At 41.8% G+C, this 16,571-nt stretch overlaps 1 protein-coding gene across 1 annotated transcript; it reads right to left on the reverse strand.

Moving 5' to 3' along the window:
• Positions 1-4,246: 4,246 nt before the first annotated feature.
• On the reverse strand, positions 4,247-16,312 carry LOC120063738 (atypical chemokine receptor 3-like). The gene is made up of 2 exons (XM_039014034.1): positions 16,150-16,312; positions 4,247-6,380 (listed from the first exon to the last, which is right to left on the reverse strand). The coding sequence occupies exon 2, from the start codon at positions 6,335-6,337 to the stop codon at positions 5,201-5,203; it is 1,137 nt and encodes a 378-aa protein (XP_038869962.1). The 5' UTR covers positions 6,338-6,380; positions 16,150-16,312; the 3' UTR covers positions 4,247-5,200.
• Positions 16,313-16,571: the final 259 nt, after the last annotated feature.

The following is a 16,571-nucleotide window of genomic DNA, read 5'->3' on the forward strand; positions in this document are numbered from 1 at the left end:
CCTTTTTATTTAGGATGACGCCGACAAAAACAATAAACAATACAAAAACAACCGTGAAGCTTAAGGCTATAATGCCAACAAACAAAGACAACTTCCCACACTGAAAGGAGGGAAAAGGGATACCTAAGTATGGTTCCCAATCAGAGACAACGATAGATAGCTGTCCCTGATTGAGAACCATACCCGGCCAAAACATAGAAATACAAAATCATAGAAAACAAAAACATAGAATGCCCACCCCAAATCACACCCTGACCAAACCAAATAGAGACATAAAAAGGCTCTCTAAGGTCAGGATGTGACACAGACACATATTTACTCTCAGTAATCCCAACGTCTAAAGGTGTGGACAAGGTCATCACAATAAAAGTCTTGCAGGCCACCACCTCCAAGTATAATCAGCCAAAAACATTTAGGCACTATAAATCAATGTTATCAAGCCTGTTCAGAGGGTTAAATAAGGCGTGGCTGTGTAAATGAATATGTATGATTACTCTGTGTAAATTAGTATGTATGATTACTGGTGTTTGATCCAACTCATGATTTGATGGCCTCTCACCTCTCATTTCCCTGTCTCTCGCTGCAGAACATCTGTCTAACATCTGCCTGCCAGTATGACTGGTCCTACTCTTCTCTCCTAGATGAGTGAGGTGTCCTGGGGGGATAGACTATCCCTATCCTCTATCAAAATAGTCTCTCTGCTCTGACTTCTCCTCAAATTCACTCCAGAAACTCCCCTAGGAGCACACACAGCTGTACTCTTCAACTTCATTAATAATTCAAGACCTTCCACAGCCATACATTCTCATATGGAATTGATCCCAGGCCCACTGAAGCAAATACGGGCTTGATTGAGAATTAAATCTAGTCTAAAGTAAGCGCTTGCATCTCGGCCAGAAGTAATGTAGACCTATAGTGCTGTGTGTGCACATGTGTGCGTGTGTGCATGCACATTAGTGTGTATGTGTGTGTGCACGTGTACTGTATGAGTAAGCTTATATTTCCCTCCCTAAATTCCTGCTAAATTACCCTGTACCTCTCCTCTTCCTCCCCCTTTCATCCTTTCCAGTGTTAATGTTCTCTCTATAGTATGCAGGGCATGAGCAGGGCATGGACCATGAGATCTATAGCTCCATAGCAATGTAAAGCAACCCGCCCTCCATCAATATCTTATCTGGGCCGTTATCTGTCCATATTAAATCAAAACCTAGTGATAACCCAGAATGGGCTGTACTGTAAATCATACACACTCACAGAGAATGGCTTGCATCAAGTCAAACAACAGATCATTCAACATATACAAACCATATGCTGCACTTCTACTGTACTCAGCCTCCGTGCTGTGCTTTATTTACAGTGGCTGTGCTGCATATCCTTCCGATCTGTTGGCGAGCCATGTGAACGGAGGAGTATTTCACCAAGATTTAAAGTGGGCTTTCATAATGGTGAGAACAGAGGCCTGCTAATAAGAAAGAGCCTTGTCTCTAAAAATAAACGGCTCTGACAAGACACTTGACAGATAGTTTGGATGGCTAAATAGCTGGGTCTGGAATAATACTGTTTGACTCGTTCTTTGTAAGCACTATACACATCATACTGCACACGTTAGAAAATCAAAAGTGAATCATAAAGGGAAGCAAATTGTAAAGGGAAGCGAAAACACTTCACACTACAGTGCGAGCCAAGGAAAACACATGCTCTTCAGTCAGAGTCATGAAGCAGCAGGAGTGTGTGTCTTACTGTGTGTTACTGCAGTTCAGGCCAATCAGTGTGTATCAGAACCACTCTGAGAACTAAATGAAAGTCTGAACACATGCTGTAGAACCACATGGAGACTCTTGTCTGTTCTGAACTAATGCTGATGTACTATTTAAACCATAGAGGTATCACTCCATCTAGACTCTAGAGCCAGAGTAAATGTTATGACTGTCATCATAATTTCCCCATTGCTCAGTCTGGTAAGAAAGACTATGACATTTCATGAGGTGCAGAGAACCGTGCCCATGTTAAACACTGTGTAAAGCCCGTGTTTATATATGCGTATGTGTCTGCCTGTTCCCCTGACTGAGTGAGCACATATCTGGATATATTAACCTGATTTGTCTGCCAATCAACTGGGTCTACATCTCTATTCCTGAATTCTTTCTCATTTAATGTCTGAATAAAACATACATTGTTCTGCATTGGTGACTTTAATTGTAAAGCATGTGTCCTACGTGTCATGATAAGCATTGTAAAAGCACTGTGTATGTTGCAGCCTTGCTTCATAACTGAACCGTTACGGCTAGGATACAGGATATAATTAAACGTTATAAATGACTTAGTCCATTTATTGGCCACATAAAGTTTACAGTTGAAAATGTGTCTGGTTGAATGTGGCCATGCTAATGCACTCCAGTCAGAGCTGCCATACTAAAAGGTGTCCAGTGGTGCAGTAAACCCAGGTTATGTTTCACTACTTGTTACTTTAATTAAAAGGCTCTGATTAAAGTAATAACACAAAGCAAAAGAACTTCAGACACGAGATTCATTTTAGGTAAGTAACAAAATCCATAACATACAGTAAACACAAAACATCAATGGAATGCCTCTTCTTGTAGACACATGTTGGTGTCCTTTGCTTTCTCTTTTAATAATGACTGCTAGGATTGGAATTCTCACAATGTAACAGGATACATATGTATCCAATCAGATGACACTATGACTCCATGGCAACGGATCAAACAAAATATGTTTGTTACCACAGACAGACAGAAATAGCATTGTATAACTCAATGTTTTTATCCATCATCATTTGGTATGGAACTATGTGTGAGTCAAACTGTTATCACTATAATAGCAGGACTCGTGTCACAGAGTCAGTGACTCTCATTTACAATGAGGCAGCTTCATGAACACATAGAAATTACTGATGTGAACTTCTGAATCCACAACATATGAATTACGATAAACAAAACTACAGATGTAGGATCCTAAATTGACCAGTTTGTCATAGCAGAATTATCCCGCAGCAACAGGATTTGATTGTTTAGTCCATAGTGCTTGGTCGGTGGTTAGGCTATTAGCTGGACATGTAGAGTGCAATACTGTTCATACAGTATATGACCCATTTCAAGAAGCTAGGCGTATGTCATACATCACTACTTCACATAAGAGGCATTTTAATTTTAATTTTTATCAAAATGCGTTTTTTGTGTGAACTTTCATGTGCCTTAATAACAAATGTGTATGCCATCTGTAAATACAAATAAAATGGTTAAATTACGAGCCTAGTTGTTTTAGCCACGGAAGAAGACAGGAACCTTCCCGCTAGCGATGATTAACTGAGATAATGGATGGGCTAGACATGCAGAGAAATTAGTTGGGATGTAGCATGCTTCTGTCTATAACATGAAAGTGTTGCTACTGCTCTCAACAACATTGCTGCCCCAAATTTATCAGGGGCTATCGACTAAGATCTGTGGAAAAAAGTTGTGATGGACTACTTTCTGCACACGGTCAGTGTGAACTGGAGTGACTTGACACAACAACGGGCTAAATAAGCTGTAGTTAACTACAAACCAAACGGAAAGACACGCTGCCGTGAAGCGTTCATCCATGCATTTCATCTATGGTGGCTTGCTATGACAATCCGTTTGTACTGTAGCTATGGGTGGGATTATGGTTTATTGTTTAGCTAATTAACTAGCATTCTCACTTCGCAAGAGAATTATATCATGACCGATCAAGTTAGCCAGGTGTGTCTGGGGGTGATTTCGTACAACTATTGTATTTCATGAACAGACAGTAGTGACCCATCCACTTAGTTAGGCGTGTCTGGGGGGGGGGGGGGGGTTATAGCATGTATTTCACATGACCCTTCAATTTAGACAAATGTCTGGGTAATCATCAACTTATAATGTTAATTATATTTTATCTGGACACTTTCAAAGTCAGGTTAGGATATAGGCCAAGGACTAGATAAAGTGTATTTTTACCTGGAGTTTTTCCTTCTTTTAGGCTACTACTTAAACCACTTTTAGTCTTGAAATCTTTGGTTGTTTACTACACTACCTTACTCTGTTTAGCACATGGCCTCACATGTGAATCCTTAAAGAGATGGGTAGAGCTAAGGCTTAAGAGGGTGTGAACGATTCTGAATATGAGTAGACAAAGAAGAGCTCTCCAATAGGTGTACCAAAGCATTCAAGGGCCATTTTCTCAAAAGTGGGGTTACAAGTTTATCAACTTTCAAAGCAGAATTACTTCCCCATTTTTTCTCAACTGCAGTGTATGATATACCATTTTATCCAATGTAAAAAAACACAATTTAAAATGTTGTTACTTAAGACCGAATCGAGGCGGTGGGTCTCATATAACCATGTGTTAGGGGTTTTCAGTAAATCTATGTAAATTAATATGTGGTGATTAAGATCCTACATCTGTACATAAACAATGCCAAATTTGAAAGTATTTTACAATATGTACAAAAATACAGTATATAGAAAGTTGAATAATAACAATCTAACAATTATAATATATGTATTTCAATGCCCTTCTAACTATTTACAAAGTGGATTTTGAGGTGTCACACAAGCACACACACACGCACTCACGCACATACACACACCTCTAGCAGTTATATAGGACTCTTCAGACAGACAAACGGGGATTGGTATGTCTTGAAGTAGAGAGAGAGATTGAGAGAGAGTGTGTCTGTGTCGCCATGACTACAATGGCACTACTTCAGAAGCACTTTAAAACAGTCTGTTTGTCAGACAGAGAACCTACTCTTCCACTCAATATAAGTGCTTTTCTCCAGACATCATTAGTTTGAGTTGATAATGGCCTGCAACTGCACTCCCTCACACCATCCTTATTAGGAACGCACGGTAGCAGGAGAAATACACAGGTAGCTTCTGTGAGGGGAATGCTGGATTATAAATAATGTTTGGTTTGCTTCAGATGAGGGCACACTTACTTGTGGCAGTGATGAAGTTTGTGTACAGCCTAGGCTTTGGGCAAGGTTATTTGTTATGCTCTAGTTATTAAGACACATATTTCATTTTGTTCTTTGTGAGGGCCCAAATTTAGCCTATATAGGTTATCATGGGTTACTGCATTTTAGGTATTTTCAATCATTTTGGGTCAGGTAGACAGACTATGTTCTAGAGTTCTGTGGTGTGTTCTGAAGTTCCAGGGTGTGCTCTAGAGTTCAGACTCAGATCTGTGGTGGGTTCTCCACGGCGACGGCAGAGTACTCCGTCTCAGAGATGTGGGGCTGCTCTATGAGCCTGGTCAGGCCTGTACGTGTTGAGTACTTAAAGATAAAGGCCTTCATCAGGTCATAGCGATAGTTCCTGTTGATGAAGTTGTATAGGATGGGGTTGAAGCAGCAGTGGAGCAGGGACAGACACTGGGTGAGGTGCAGGGCCACGTAGAGGGCGTTCTCCAGCCCACAGCTCAGAGGAACCAGGCCCAGCAGGGAGAGGGCATCGGCCAGGAGCACTCCGTGGTAGGGCCCCCAGCAGCCCAGGAATACCACGGTATAGGCCAGGATCACCCTGCGACTCACACGACGCTCCTGCTCCATCGCCGAGGAGGAACAGGAGGTGGAGGAGAGGGCTTGGGCCAGGAGGGCATAGGCCAGAGCGATGACAGGGAAGGGTAGGACGAAACCAAGCAGGATGAAGCTCAGCTGAACTCCCACCATCCACTCCCTGGAGTGTTCCTCTGGGTACACCGGCCTGCACAGCACTACCTCCCCGTGTGATGACCTCACCGCCTTGAGGAAGTAGGTATCGGGCAGGGAGGCCACCAGAGCCAGGAGCCACACCCCTACGCACACGCTGCGGCGAATCAGCTTCCGGCGTCGGCCCCCATCCTCACTGTCGGCGGGCCGTGTCACGCTCAGGTAGCGGTCGACACTCATACAGGCCAGGAAGAAGATGGAGCTGAAGAGGTTAACAGAGAAGAGCAGGTGGGTGAGCTTACACGCCACCTCGCCAAAGGGCCAGTGGCCATGCTGCGCCAGGGAACTCACCCACACGGGCAGCGTGACGCACACGCACAGGTCAGCCGCCGCCAGGTGGGCGATGTAGAGGTGGGTCTCATGGCGAGGGGAGGAGCTGGAGGTGGTGCGCTGGGAGCGGACATTGACCCAGAGGACGAGGCCGTTGGCGGCCAAACCGACCACGAAGATGAAGATGTAAAGGATGCACATGGAGTGGAGCAGGGCGCTGCGGTCGAACGCTGTTGGACACCCGACCATCTCCACACGCGTCCCGTTCTCCAGGAGGCCTGTGAGGTTCAGGTCCTCCCAAGTGTCCAGCAGCTCAACCAAATCAAAGCTGCTCATCCTTCTGCTGGGAGCGATTGCACACACCTCACGGACCTGGGATCTGTAGAGACAAGAAGGCAGCAGCCCATCATTCCTGATATCACTTTGTCTGTTTGGAACTAAACATCAACATAAAGTGCCTTCAGAAAGTATTCATACCCCTTGACTTGTTCCACATTTTGTTGTGTTACAGCCTGAATTCAAAATGGATTAAATAGATTTTTTTCTTTCACCCATCCACACACACACAAAACCCCAAAATGAAAAAGCAAAAACATGTTTTTAGAAATATTTGCAAATGCATTGAAAATAACATACAGAAATATCTCATTTACATAGAGACCAGTCGTTGACACACTTACTCATTCAAGGGTTTTTTAATAATAGTGAAGAAATCAAAACTATGAAATAACACATATGGAATCATGTAGTGACCAAAGAAGTGTTAAACAAATCAAAATATATTATATATTTGAAATTCTTCAAAGTAGCCACTCTTTGCCCTGATGACAGCTTTGCACATTCTTAGCATTCTCTCAACCAGATTCACCTGCAATGCTTTTCCAACAGTCTTGAAGGAGTTCCCACATATGCTGAGCACCTTTTGGCTGCTTTTTCTTCACTCTGCAGTCCAACTCATCCCAAACCATCTCAATTGGGTTGAGGTTGAGTGATTGTGGAGGCCAGGTCATCTGATGCAGCACTCCATCACTCTCCTTCTTGGTCAAATAGCCCTTACACATCCTGGAGGTGTGTTGGGTCATTGTCCTGTTGAAAAGCAAATGATAGTCCCACTAAGCGCCAACCAAATGGGATGGCGTATTGTTGCAGAATCTAAATAAATCAGTGTCACCAGCAAAGCAACTCCACACTATCACACCTCCTCCTCCATGCTTCATGGTGGGAACCACACATGCGGAGATCATCCGTCAACTTACGCGGCGTCGCACAAAATGGGCTCATCAGACCAAAGGAAAGATTTCCACCGGTCTAATGTCCATTTCTCGTGTTTCTTGGCCCAAGCAAGTCTCTTCTTATTGGTGTCCTTTAGTAGTTGTTTCTTTGCAGCAATTTGACCACGAAGGCCTGATTCACGTAGTCTCCTCTGAACAGTTGATGTTGAGATGTGTCTAATACCTGAACTCTATTTGGTCTGCTTTTTCGGAGGCTGGTAACTTTAAAAAAAAATGTATCCTCTGCAGCAGAGGTAACTCTGGGTCTTCCTTTCCTGTGGCGGTCCTCATGAGAGCCAGTTTCATCATGGCGCAACACATATGGAGTAACCAAAAAAGTGTTAAACAATTTGCCTTGATGACAGCTTTGTACACTCTTGGCATTCTCTCAACCAGCTTCATGAGGTATTCACCTGGAATGCATTTCAATTAACAGGTGTGCCTTGTTAAAGGTTAATTTGTGGAATTTCTTTGAGCCAATCAGTTGTTTTGTGACAAGGTAGGGTTGGTATACAGAAGAAAGCCCTATTTGGTAAAAGACAAAGTCCATATTATGGCAAGAACAGCTCAAATAAGCAAAGAGAAATAACAGTCCATCATTACTTTAAGTAATGAAGGTCAGTTAATGCAGGACATTTCAAGAACTTTGAAAGTTTCTTCAAGTGCAGTCGCAAAACCATCAAGCGCTATGATGAAACTGGCTCTCATGACGACCGCAACAGTTACCTCTGCTGCAGAGGATAAGTTCATTAGAGTTACCAGCCTCAGAAATTTCAGCCCAAATAAATGCTTCACAGAGTTCAAGTAACAGACATCTCAACATCAACTGTTCAGATGAGACTGCGGGAATCAGGCCTTCATGGTCGAATTGCTGCAAAGATACCGCTGCTAAAGGACACCAATAAGAAAAAGAGACATGCTTGAGCCAAGAAACATGAGCAATCTGTCCTTTTGAGATGATTGGTTTCAACCGCCGTGTCTTTGTGAGACGCAGAGTAGGTGAACGGATGATCTCTGCATGTGTGGTTCCCACCATGAAGCATGGAGGAGGTGTGATGGTGTGGGGGTGCTTTGCTGGTGACACTGTGATTTATTTAGAATTCAAGGAACACTTAACCAGCATGGCTACTACAGCATTCTGTAGCAATACGCCATCCCATCTGATTTGTGCTTAGTGGGACTATCATTTGTTTTTCAACAGGACGATGACCCAACACACCTCCAGGCTGTGTAAGGGCTATTTGACCAAGAAGGAGAGTGATCGAGTGCTGGATCAGATGACCTGGCCTCGACAAACACTCGACCTCAACCCAATTGAGATGGTCTGTGATGAGTCGTACTGCAGAGTGAAGGAAAAGCAGCCAACAAGTGCTCAGTATATGTGGGAACTAATTCAAGACTGTTGGAAAGCCTTCAAGGTGAAGCTGGTTGAGAGAATGCCAAGAGTGTGCCAAGAGTGTGCAAAACTGTCATCAAGGTAAAGGGTGGCTACTTTGAAGAATCTCAAATATAAAATATATTTTGATTTGTTTAACACTTTTTTGGTTACTACATGATTCCATATGTGTCATTTCAGAGTTTTGATGTCTACACTATTATTCTACCATGTAGAAAATAGTAAAAATAAAGAAAAACCCTTGAATGTGTAGGTGTGTCCAAACTTTTGACTCGTACTGTAAGTATTCACACCACAGAGGCAATACATGTTAGAATCACCTTTGGCAGCTATTACAGCTGTGAGTCTTTCTGGGTAAGTCTCTAAGAGCTTTGAACACCTGGATTGTAGAATATTTGCACATTATTCTTTAAAAAATTCTTCAAGCTCTGTCAAGTTGGTTGTTGATTATTGCTAGACAGCCATTTTCAAGTCTTACCATAGATTTGCAAGCCGATTTAAGACAAAACTGTAACTAGGCCACTCAGGAACATTCAATGACGTCTTGGTAAGCACTCCAGTATACAGTATATTTGTCCTTGTGTTTTAGGTTATTGTCCTGCTGAAAGGTTAATTTGTCTCCAGTGTCTGTTGAAAAGCCGACTGAACAAGGTTTTCCTCTCGGATCTTGCCTGCGCTTAGCTCTATTCCGTTTCTTTTTATCCCGTCCGCCCCAAAAGAAACCTTGTCTTTGCCGATGACAAGCATACCCATAACGTGATGCAGCCACCAGCATGCTTGAAAATATGAAAAGTGATACTCAGTGATGTGTTGTGTTGGATTTGCCCCAAACATAACACTTTGTTATCAGGACATAAGGTACACTTATTTGCCACATGTTTTTCAGTTTTACTATTTGTGCATTCTTGCAAACAACAAAAATGTTTCCATTCTGTTATTTAGGTTAGTATTGTTGAGTAACTACAATGTTGTTGATCCATTCTCAGTTATCACAGCCATTAGACTCTAACTGTTTTAAAAAGTCACCATTGACCTCATGGTGAAATCCCTGAGTGGTTTCCTTCCTCTCCCACAACTGAGTTAGGAAGGACACCTGTATCTTTGTAGTGACTGCGAGGATTGATACACCATCCAAAGTGTAATTAATAACTTCACCATGCTCAAAGTGATATTCAATGTCTGCTTTTTGTTTTTTACCAATAGGTGTCCTTCTTTGCAAGGCATTGGAAAACCTCCCTGGTCTTTGTGGTTGAATCAGTGCTTGAAATAAACTGCTCAATTGAGGGACCTTACAGATAATTGTATGTGTGGGATACAGAGCAGAGGTAGACAGTCATTCAAAAATCGTGTTATTAATCGTATTATTAAAAACAGAGTGAGTCCATGCAACTTATTACGTGACTTGTTAAGCTCATTTTTACTCCTGAACTTATTTAGGCTTGCCACAACATAGGGGTTGAATACTTATTGACTCAAGACATTTTTGATTAATTTGTAAAAAATAACTTTGATATTATGGGGTATTGTGTGTAGGCCTGTGCCACAAAAACTTAATTTAATCCATTTTAAATTAAAGTTGTAACACTTTAAATTAAAGTTGGGTGAATTGGGGCGTGAATACTTTCTCAAGGCACTGTACATCCCAGTTAGCACATAACATTCTGGGAACCGTATGTTTCTTAGAGCGTGGTTGTCCTATCATTTTTTTTGCATACGACCTTCCCACAACATTCTGGGAACGATGCAGGACTGATACCCAGGGAGCACATAACATTCTGGGAACGGTGCAGGATTGATACCCAGGGAGCACATAACATTCTGGGAACGGTGCAGGATTGATACCCAGGGAGCACATAACATTCTGGGAACGGTGCAGGATTGATACCCAGGGAGCACATAACATTCTGGGAACGGTGCAGGACTGATACCCAGGGAGCACATAACATTCTGAGAACTATATGTTTTTTAGGTTGGAATTTCCGTACTTCAGCATAACGTTCCCTACAGGCTTCCTCGTGGTTCTATTTAAATTAATGCTCTCAAATTGTTCCAATAACGATAAAAAACAACATTCTCTGTGGGAATGTTTTCTACCGGTTTCCTCATGGTTCAAATTAAAGTCAAGTTCTCAGAACATTCAGAGAACGTTAAGAAACAACGTTCTTCTGTGGGATTTTCAGCACTTCAGCAAAATGTTTTCCGCAGGTTTCCTCACGGTCAAGTCATGTTCTCAGAATATTAAGAAAACTTTCCAAAAAAGCCACAAGAAAACATTAGTAACATTCAAAGAATGTTATTTAAAAACATATATATTCCCTTCTCAGCATCAACAAAACTCCCTCTATCCTGGCCGTGCCCACTAATTGACCACACCTGATCTTAATGAGTGCTTGTTTCTTTTGAAATGGGGTCTGTTTGAATAGACTAAAATGACCAGCTTCGTAAGAGTTAAAAAAACATGGCATGCTAGCTCCATCCTGGTGGCGCAGTGGACTAATTTCATGGATAAAGAACAGAAGATATAATCACTGGTCACTTTAATAATGGAACATTAATCACTTTAATAATGTTTACATACTGCTTTACTCATTTCATATGTGTATACTGTATTTGATTCTACTGTATTTTAGTCAATGCCACTCCGACATTGCTCGTCCTAATATTTATATATTTCTTAATTCCATTATTTTACTTTTAGATTTGTCTGTATTGTTGTGAATTGTTAGATACTACTGCGCTGCTGGAGTTAGGAACACAAGCATTTCGCTACCCCCGCAATAACATCTGCTAAATATGTGTATGTGACCAATAACATTTGATTTGAGATCATAGGTTTGAATCTCGCTGACGACGTTCCACAAGAAAAAAAGTGAGTTATTCAAAAACCTCCAAATAACCTTAACATTTCATTCAAAACTTTCATACCATTTAGAGAATGTTATTTAATAACCTTCAAATAACCTATAATTTCCGTTATCCGAAAGTTAATAAAACCACCCAGGAAAAACTTCAGGGAGCCATAGTAAAATGTTCTCAGAACCTCACTGCAACTTTAAAATGCATGTTCCCAGAAAAGGCTACATTTTCTCTTCCGTTTAAAAAACGTTATGTTTTACCGGTCAGGAAACGTATGGTTTCGTTCCCAGAACCAATGGGAAACCAAAATCTTGTGTTCCCACAAATTCAAAGGAAACTAAATGTGCTAGCTGGGATGTCTCTCAATCTGTCTGTTTGGAACCAGGCATCAACATACATACAACATGTCACAGTAAATGTTTGAATTATATTTAGTGAGTGCTGCCCTGAGTTCGTGGCTTTTCATTAATGAGAGAGACCTCAACCAATCAGTCTATTTCTGAGGCAGAGTAAGATCAGAAAATCAATTAACTTCTACACAGAGCACTGCATTCTATGGTATTAAGTTATACGCAGAGCACTGCATTCTATGGTATTAAGTGCTACACAGAGCATTGCATTCTATGGTATTTACTTCTACAGAGAGCACTGTATTCTATGGTATTTACTTCTACAGAAAGCACTGCATTCTATGGTATTAAGTTATACGCAGAGCACTGCATTCTATGGTATTAAGTGCTACACAGAGCATTGCATTCTATGGTATTTACTTCTACAGAGAGCACTGTATTCTATGGTATTTACTTCTACAGAAAGCACTGCATTCTATGGTATTTACTTCTACAGAGAGCACTGTATTCTATGGTATTTACTTCTACAGAAAGCACTGCATTCTATGGTATTTACTTCTACAGAGAGCACTGCATTCTATGGTATTAAGTGCTACACAGAGCATTGTATTCTATGGTATTTACTTCTACAGAGAGCACTGTATTCTATGGTATTTACTTCTACAGAAAGCACTGCATTCTATGGTATTTACTTCTACAGAGAGCACTGCATTCTATGGTATTAAGTGCTACACAGAGCATTGCATTCTATGGTATTTACTTCTACAGAAAGCACTGCATTCTATGGTATTTACTTCTACAGAGAGCACTGTATTCTATGGTATTTACTTCTACAGAAAGCACTGCATTCTATGGTATTTACTTCTACAGAGAGCACTGCATTCTATGGTATTTACTTCTACAGAGAGCACTGCATTCTATGGTATTTACTTCTACAGAGAGCACTGCATTCTATGGTATTTACTTCTACAGAGAGCACTGCATTCTATGGTATTTACTTCTACAGAGAGCACTGCATTCTATGGTATTTACTTCTACAGAGAGCACTGTATTCTATGGTATGTTATGAGATCCAATAAGCATCCAAATGAAATGTACAAAAAAAACACAGCTTTTTATGATATGCCACCTGATCCCAAATAATCTAAATGTAGTTAACTCTTAAAAAACTGCTTTATGAGTTCATAAAGACTGTTGTTTTGGGATGATTGAGGAATGACTGAAAACTCTGTATCTTTTTATGTCCAGTCAGAGGGCAGCACCAACTACAGTATGTTTACATTTGTCCCAAAACAGATTCAATGTGAGGCAATAGGATCTGGGACGCAAACACTGTGCATTTCCAAAATGTTCATGGTAAACCTGATGTTGCTTTAAATAATGGTTTCCATTGATGTGCTTGCAAGAAAACATTTTCCCGTGTGCCACTGCTCCTCCAGAAATAAAGTGAGGGAAGGAGAGAGAAGACAGATTTGTTATAACCACAACATCATCTGAAAGCATCTGAGGCTAATCATATACAGTATACAAACACACGCAAAGGGATCCTACACACTCATGCATGCACATCATGTACACACACTGCTCTTTGTTTTATGTATACCAGGGTCACAACACAACCTCTGACCTCTCTGTACAGTATGTCTGATTGGTCATTTTACACTCTAGCTTGATGTCTCTCTTCCCATGACAAACACAACATGACGAGTGAGAGGTGAGGGGTTAAAGGTGAGAGGTCAGACATGAGCCATCGGTGATTTAATCCTTCTGTTCCTTATGATTGACATGCATGTCCACAGACTGTGAGACATCAGAGCGGGGTTACCGAGGGGTTTAACTACTTTAGAAACGGTCCAGCCACGGTCAAAGACAGGTCGGCGACCACTGGGCAATACAGCAGGTTAAAGTGCATTGAAACGTGACCTCTTAAGCAGCTGTGCGTGTGAGCTCAGTGAGAATGTGTGACCGCATGGCCCACGCCAAACTGTCTGTGATTCCACAGGAGACCATGTTGACAGTGGAGAAGGGAGGGCCTATCTGTGGCTGAATGTGTTGTTGCACATGTCTGTAGCAGTGGCCCATAGGTGTGTGTGTGTGTTATGACTGCCTCTAGTTTCAGCAGATTCTATCAGTGATCAAGGAGCTATTCGATTGATTGCTCTTTTCATTTTTATTTGGCCCTTCACCCCTGGCACACAACCACTTGCCCTTTACTACAGTAGAATTTTATTTTTCTGTTTTAGAGGGATGCTGTAGTCTAACTCAGGCCATCATACATAAGTGTCCCTGTAATTCACCTCTATTATATGGTAAACAGAAACACCTGAGGTGCCAGCTCACGTCACATCTCTCTGATCCATTATCCCCTTCACACTCAGCCCATCTGATAATACACACACACACACACACACCAGCAGAACACTGCACTGATAAGCACTCCCTCTCCCCCTTTCTGTCTCTCTCTCTCTCTCTCTCTCTCTCTCTCTCTCTCTCTCTCTCTCTCTCTCTCTCTCTCTCTCTCTCTCTCTCTCTCTCTCTCTCTCTCTCTCTCTCTCTCTCTCTCTCTCTCTCTCTCTCTCTCTCTCTCTCTCTCTCTCTCTCTCTCTCTCTCTCTCTCTCTCTCTCTCTCTCTCTCTCTCTCTCTCTCTCTCTCTCTCTCTCTCTCTCTCTCTCTCTCTCTCTCTCTCTCTAACTGCCCCTCAAACTCTCATTACAAGTAACTGGGGAATACTCAGATCACAAACCTTTAGTTTCACCATACTGCAAATACCCAATAAGGCCGAGCTGGTTGCAACATAGAACATGAGAGCCTGTATGAACATGAGCATTATATGTTCCCCCTTACTAGCTCCGACTTTGCTGATTTACTGAGGAAAATGTATACTATGACTGTGAATGTGGTTGCCCCACCTAGCTTAAGATGAATGTACTAACTGTAAGTCGCTCTGGATAAGAGCATCTGCTAAATGACTAAAATGTAAATGTATTATATTATACCGTGAGGGCTGCGGTATAGATGTAGGATCATAATTTGAGCCACTTTGCTACAGCAGGAAAATAATCCTGCAGCAACAGGAAATGTGAATTATTATGTGGATTATAATTAATTGGCATTTTTGTAGGGGTTGATACATTTTTCGTTAGGGAAAATCAAGTCTGACATTTCAATGTGGAAATTACAAACTTTAGAAGCCTTTTTAGACCTCAAATACACTACAAATTTGCATTTCCTGCCGAGCAGGAAAATTCTCAGCAAAAAAATAGTTATCCAATTAAGATCCTACATCTGTATTTTATGATCCCTGGTGATTCCCTATCTGGTTACACATTAGCCAAGCAGCATGCAGGGCAGATGATGCATGCATTCCAATATTGGACAAATAGGGAGCAATGTTTTCATGTGTTAATCCAAAACCAGAGAATGCCGCAGGTGTGACAATAAAAGATCGGGGGTCTCTCTTGCTGGAAGCGCTCTCTCCTGTTGGTTTAGGCTTTTGTCTTGCAAAAGAAAAGGACTCAATGGAGAGGGTTCAAGGGAGGGCCCACAAACGTCCCTATAGCTGCCAGAACCCTATATGAGATGAGGAAGACCAACTTTTTCGTTTTGGTTATATATTTGAATATGGGGAACCTTCGTACCCAAGCGCATTTATTTGCACTTTTCTAGCGCATTTGCACTTTTCTATGGTATTACATTATCCATGAGTCACAATGCTTATATTTAAAATATGTATATGCTAGGGAACGGATGAATGTACATAAGTGAGAAACACACACTTATGTAGAGTTACAAAACCGAGTTGTTCTTTATATCCGTACATTTCCATTACGCGCGAGAGAGCACTGAAATAATCCGACGTGAAGCTCTTGTAGCCTATCTGAGAACACATTAAATTCCGTAAAACATGTTTAAATCTGCCCTGAAAACAAACCACATTCCTTATCAAATGCCAGGGGACTCCGTGTGTAACCTGGCGGTGTTAATTGAACAGGCACTACTAATTCGCGCGCCCCGCTGCGAAAGCCGATGGCCCTTTCTATGGATAGAACGACTTGAGGACATCAGAGGCCAGTAGTCACATTAGGATAATGTTTTAGCCAAAACTCAACACGCAACAATGCACCATTAGCTGAAACGTAAAATTGGCTATCGGCTGTCCACGAAACCGAAATGTTAGGAGTGCAGCTGTTTGGCCCGCAACCTCTTGCTATGGAGATGCTCCTGTCAACTGGTTTACCTAGAAACTAAAATGAAGGTAAAATACAATGTCTTACTTGTAATTGAGAAAAAAATGCTTTACGCGTGAGCTCTTCGATGAAATTGCACCGCTTCTCCTGGGCGAAGGGATGTCCAGTTATGCTTTGTCCAAGATAGGGAGAGGTGGTGGTTGTGAGCTCTCCGCTATCTGATTCGAATGAGTGGGTGAGTACCCAGTGTCTCTCTCCTCCCAGCGATAGTGAACCTGGCCTCGTGCCTCCCACTGCACTTGTTAATATAGGCCTAACCTACTGCGTAGTGATACGCCTCCCAAGGCAGGTCCCAAAACACATTCATTGAAGTTTCTGCCAAGAGCGAAACAAAGGCGTCTGATTTTCACTTTGTCCCGCAAACAATTGCCCAATAGTCGAAACACGTTTGTGCTTCATGCAAACAGGTGGATCTATTGTGTGCAGACTGCCAAAGAGAGATGATAATA

This window comes from Salvelinus namaycush, chromosome 19 (genome assembly GCF_016432855.1).
Source record: "Salvelinus namaycush isolate Seneca chromosome 19, SaNama_1.0, whole genome shotgun sequence".
Lineage (NCBI taxonomy): Eukaryota > Metazoa > Chordata > Actinopteri > Salmoniformes > Salmonidae > Salvelinus > Salvelinus namaycush.

Excerpts from the sequence above, each read along its gene's own strand:
- LOC120063738 (XM_039014034.1), bottom strand. The coding sequence starts at position 6,337 with ATGAGCAGCTTTGATTTGGTTGAGCTGCTGGACACTTGGGAGGACCTG.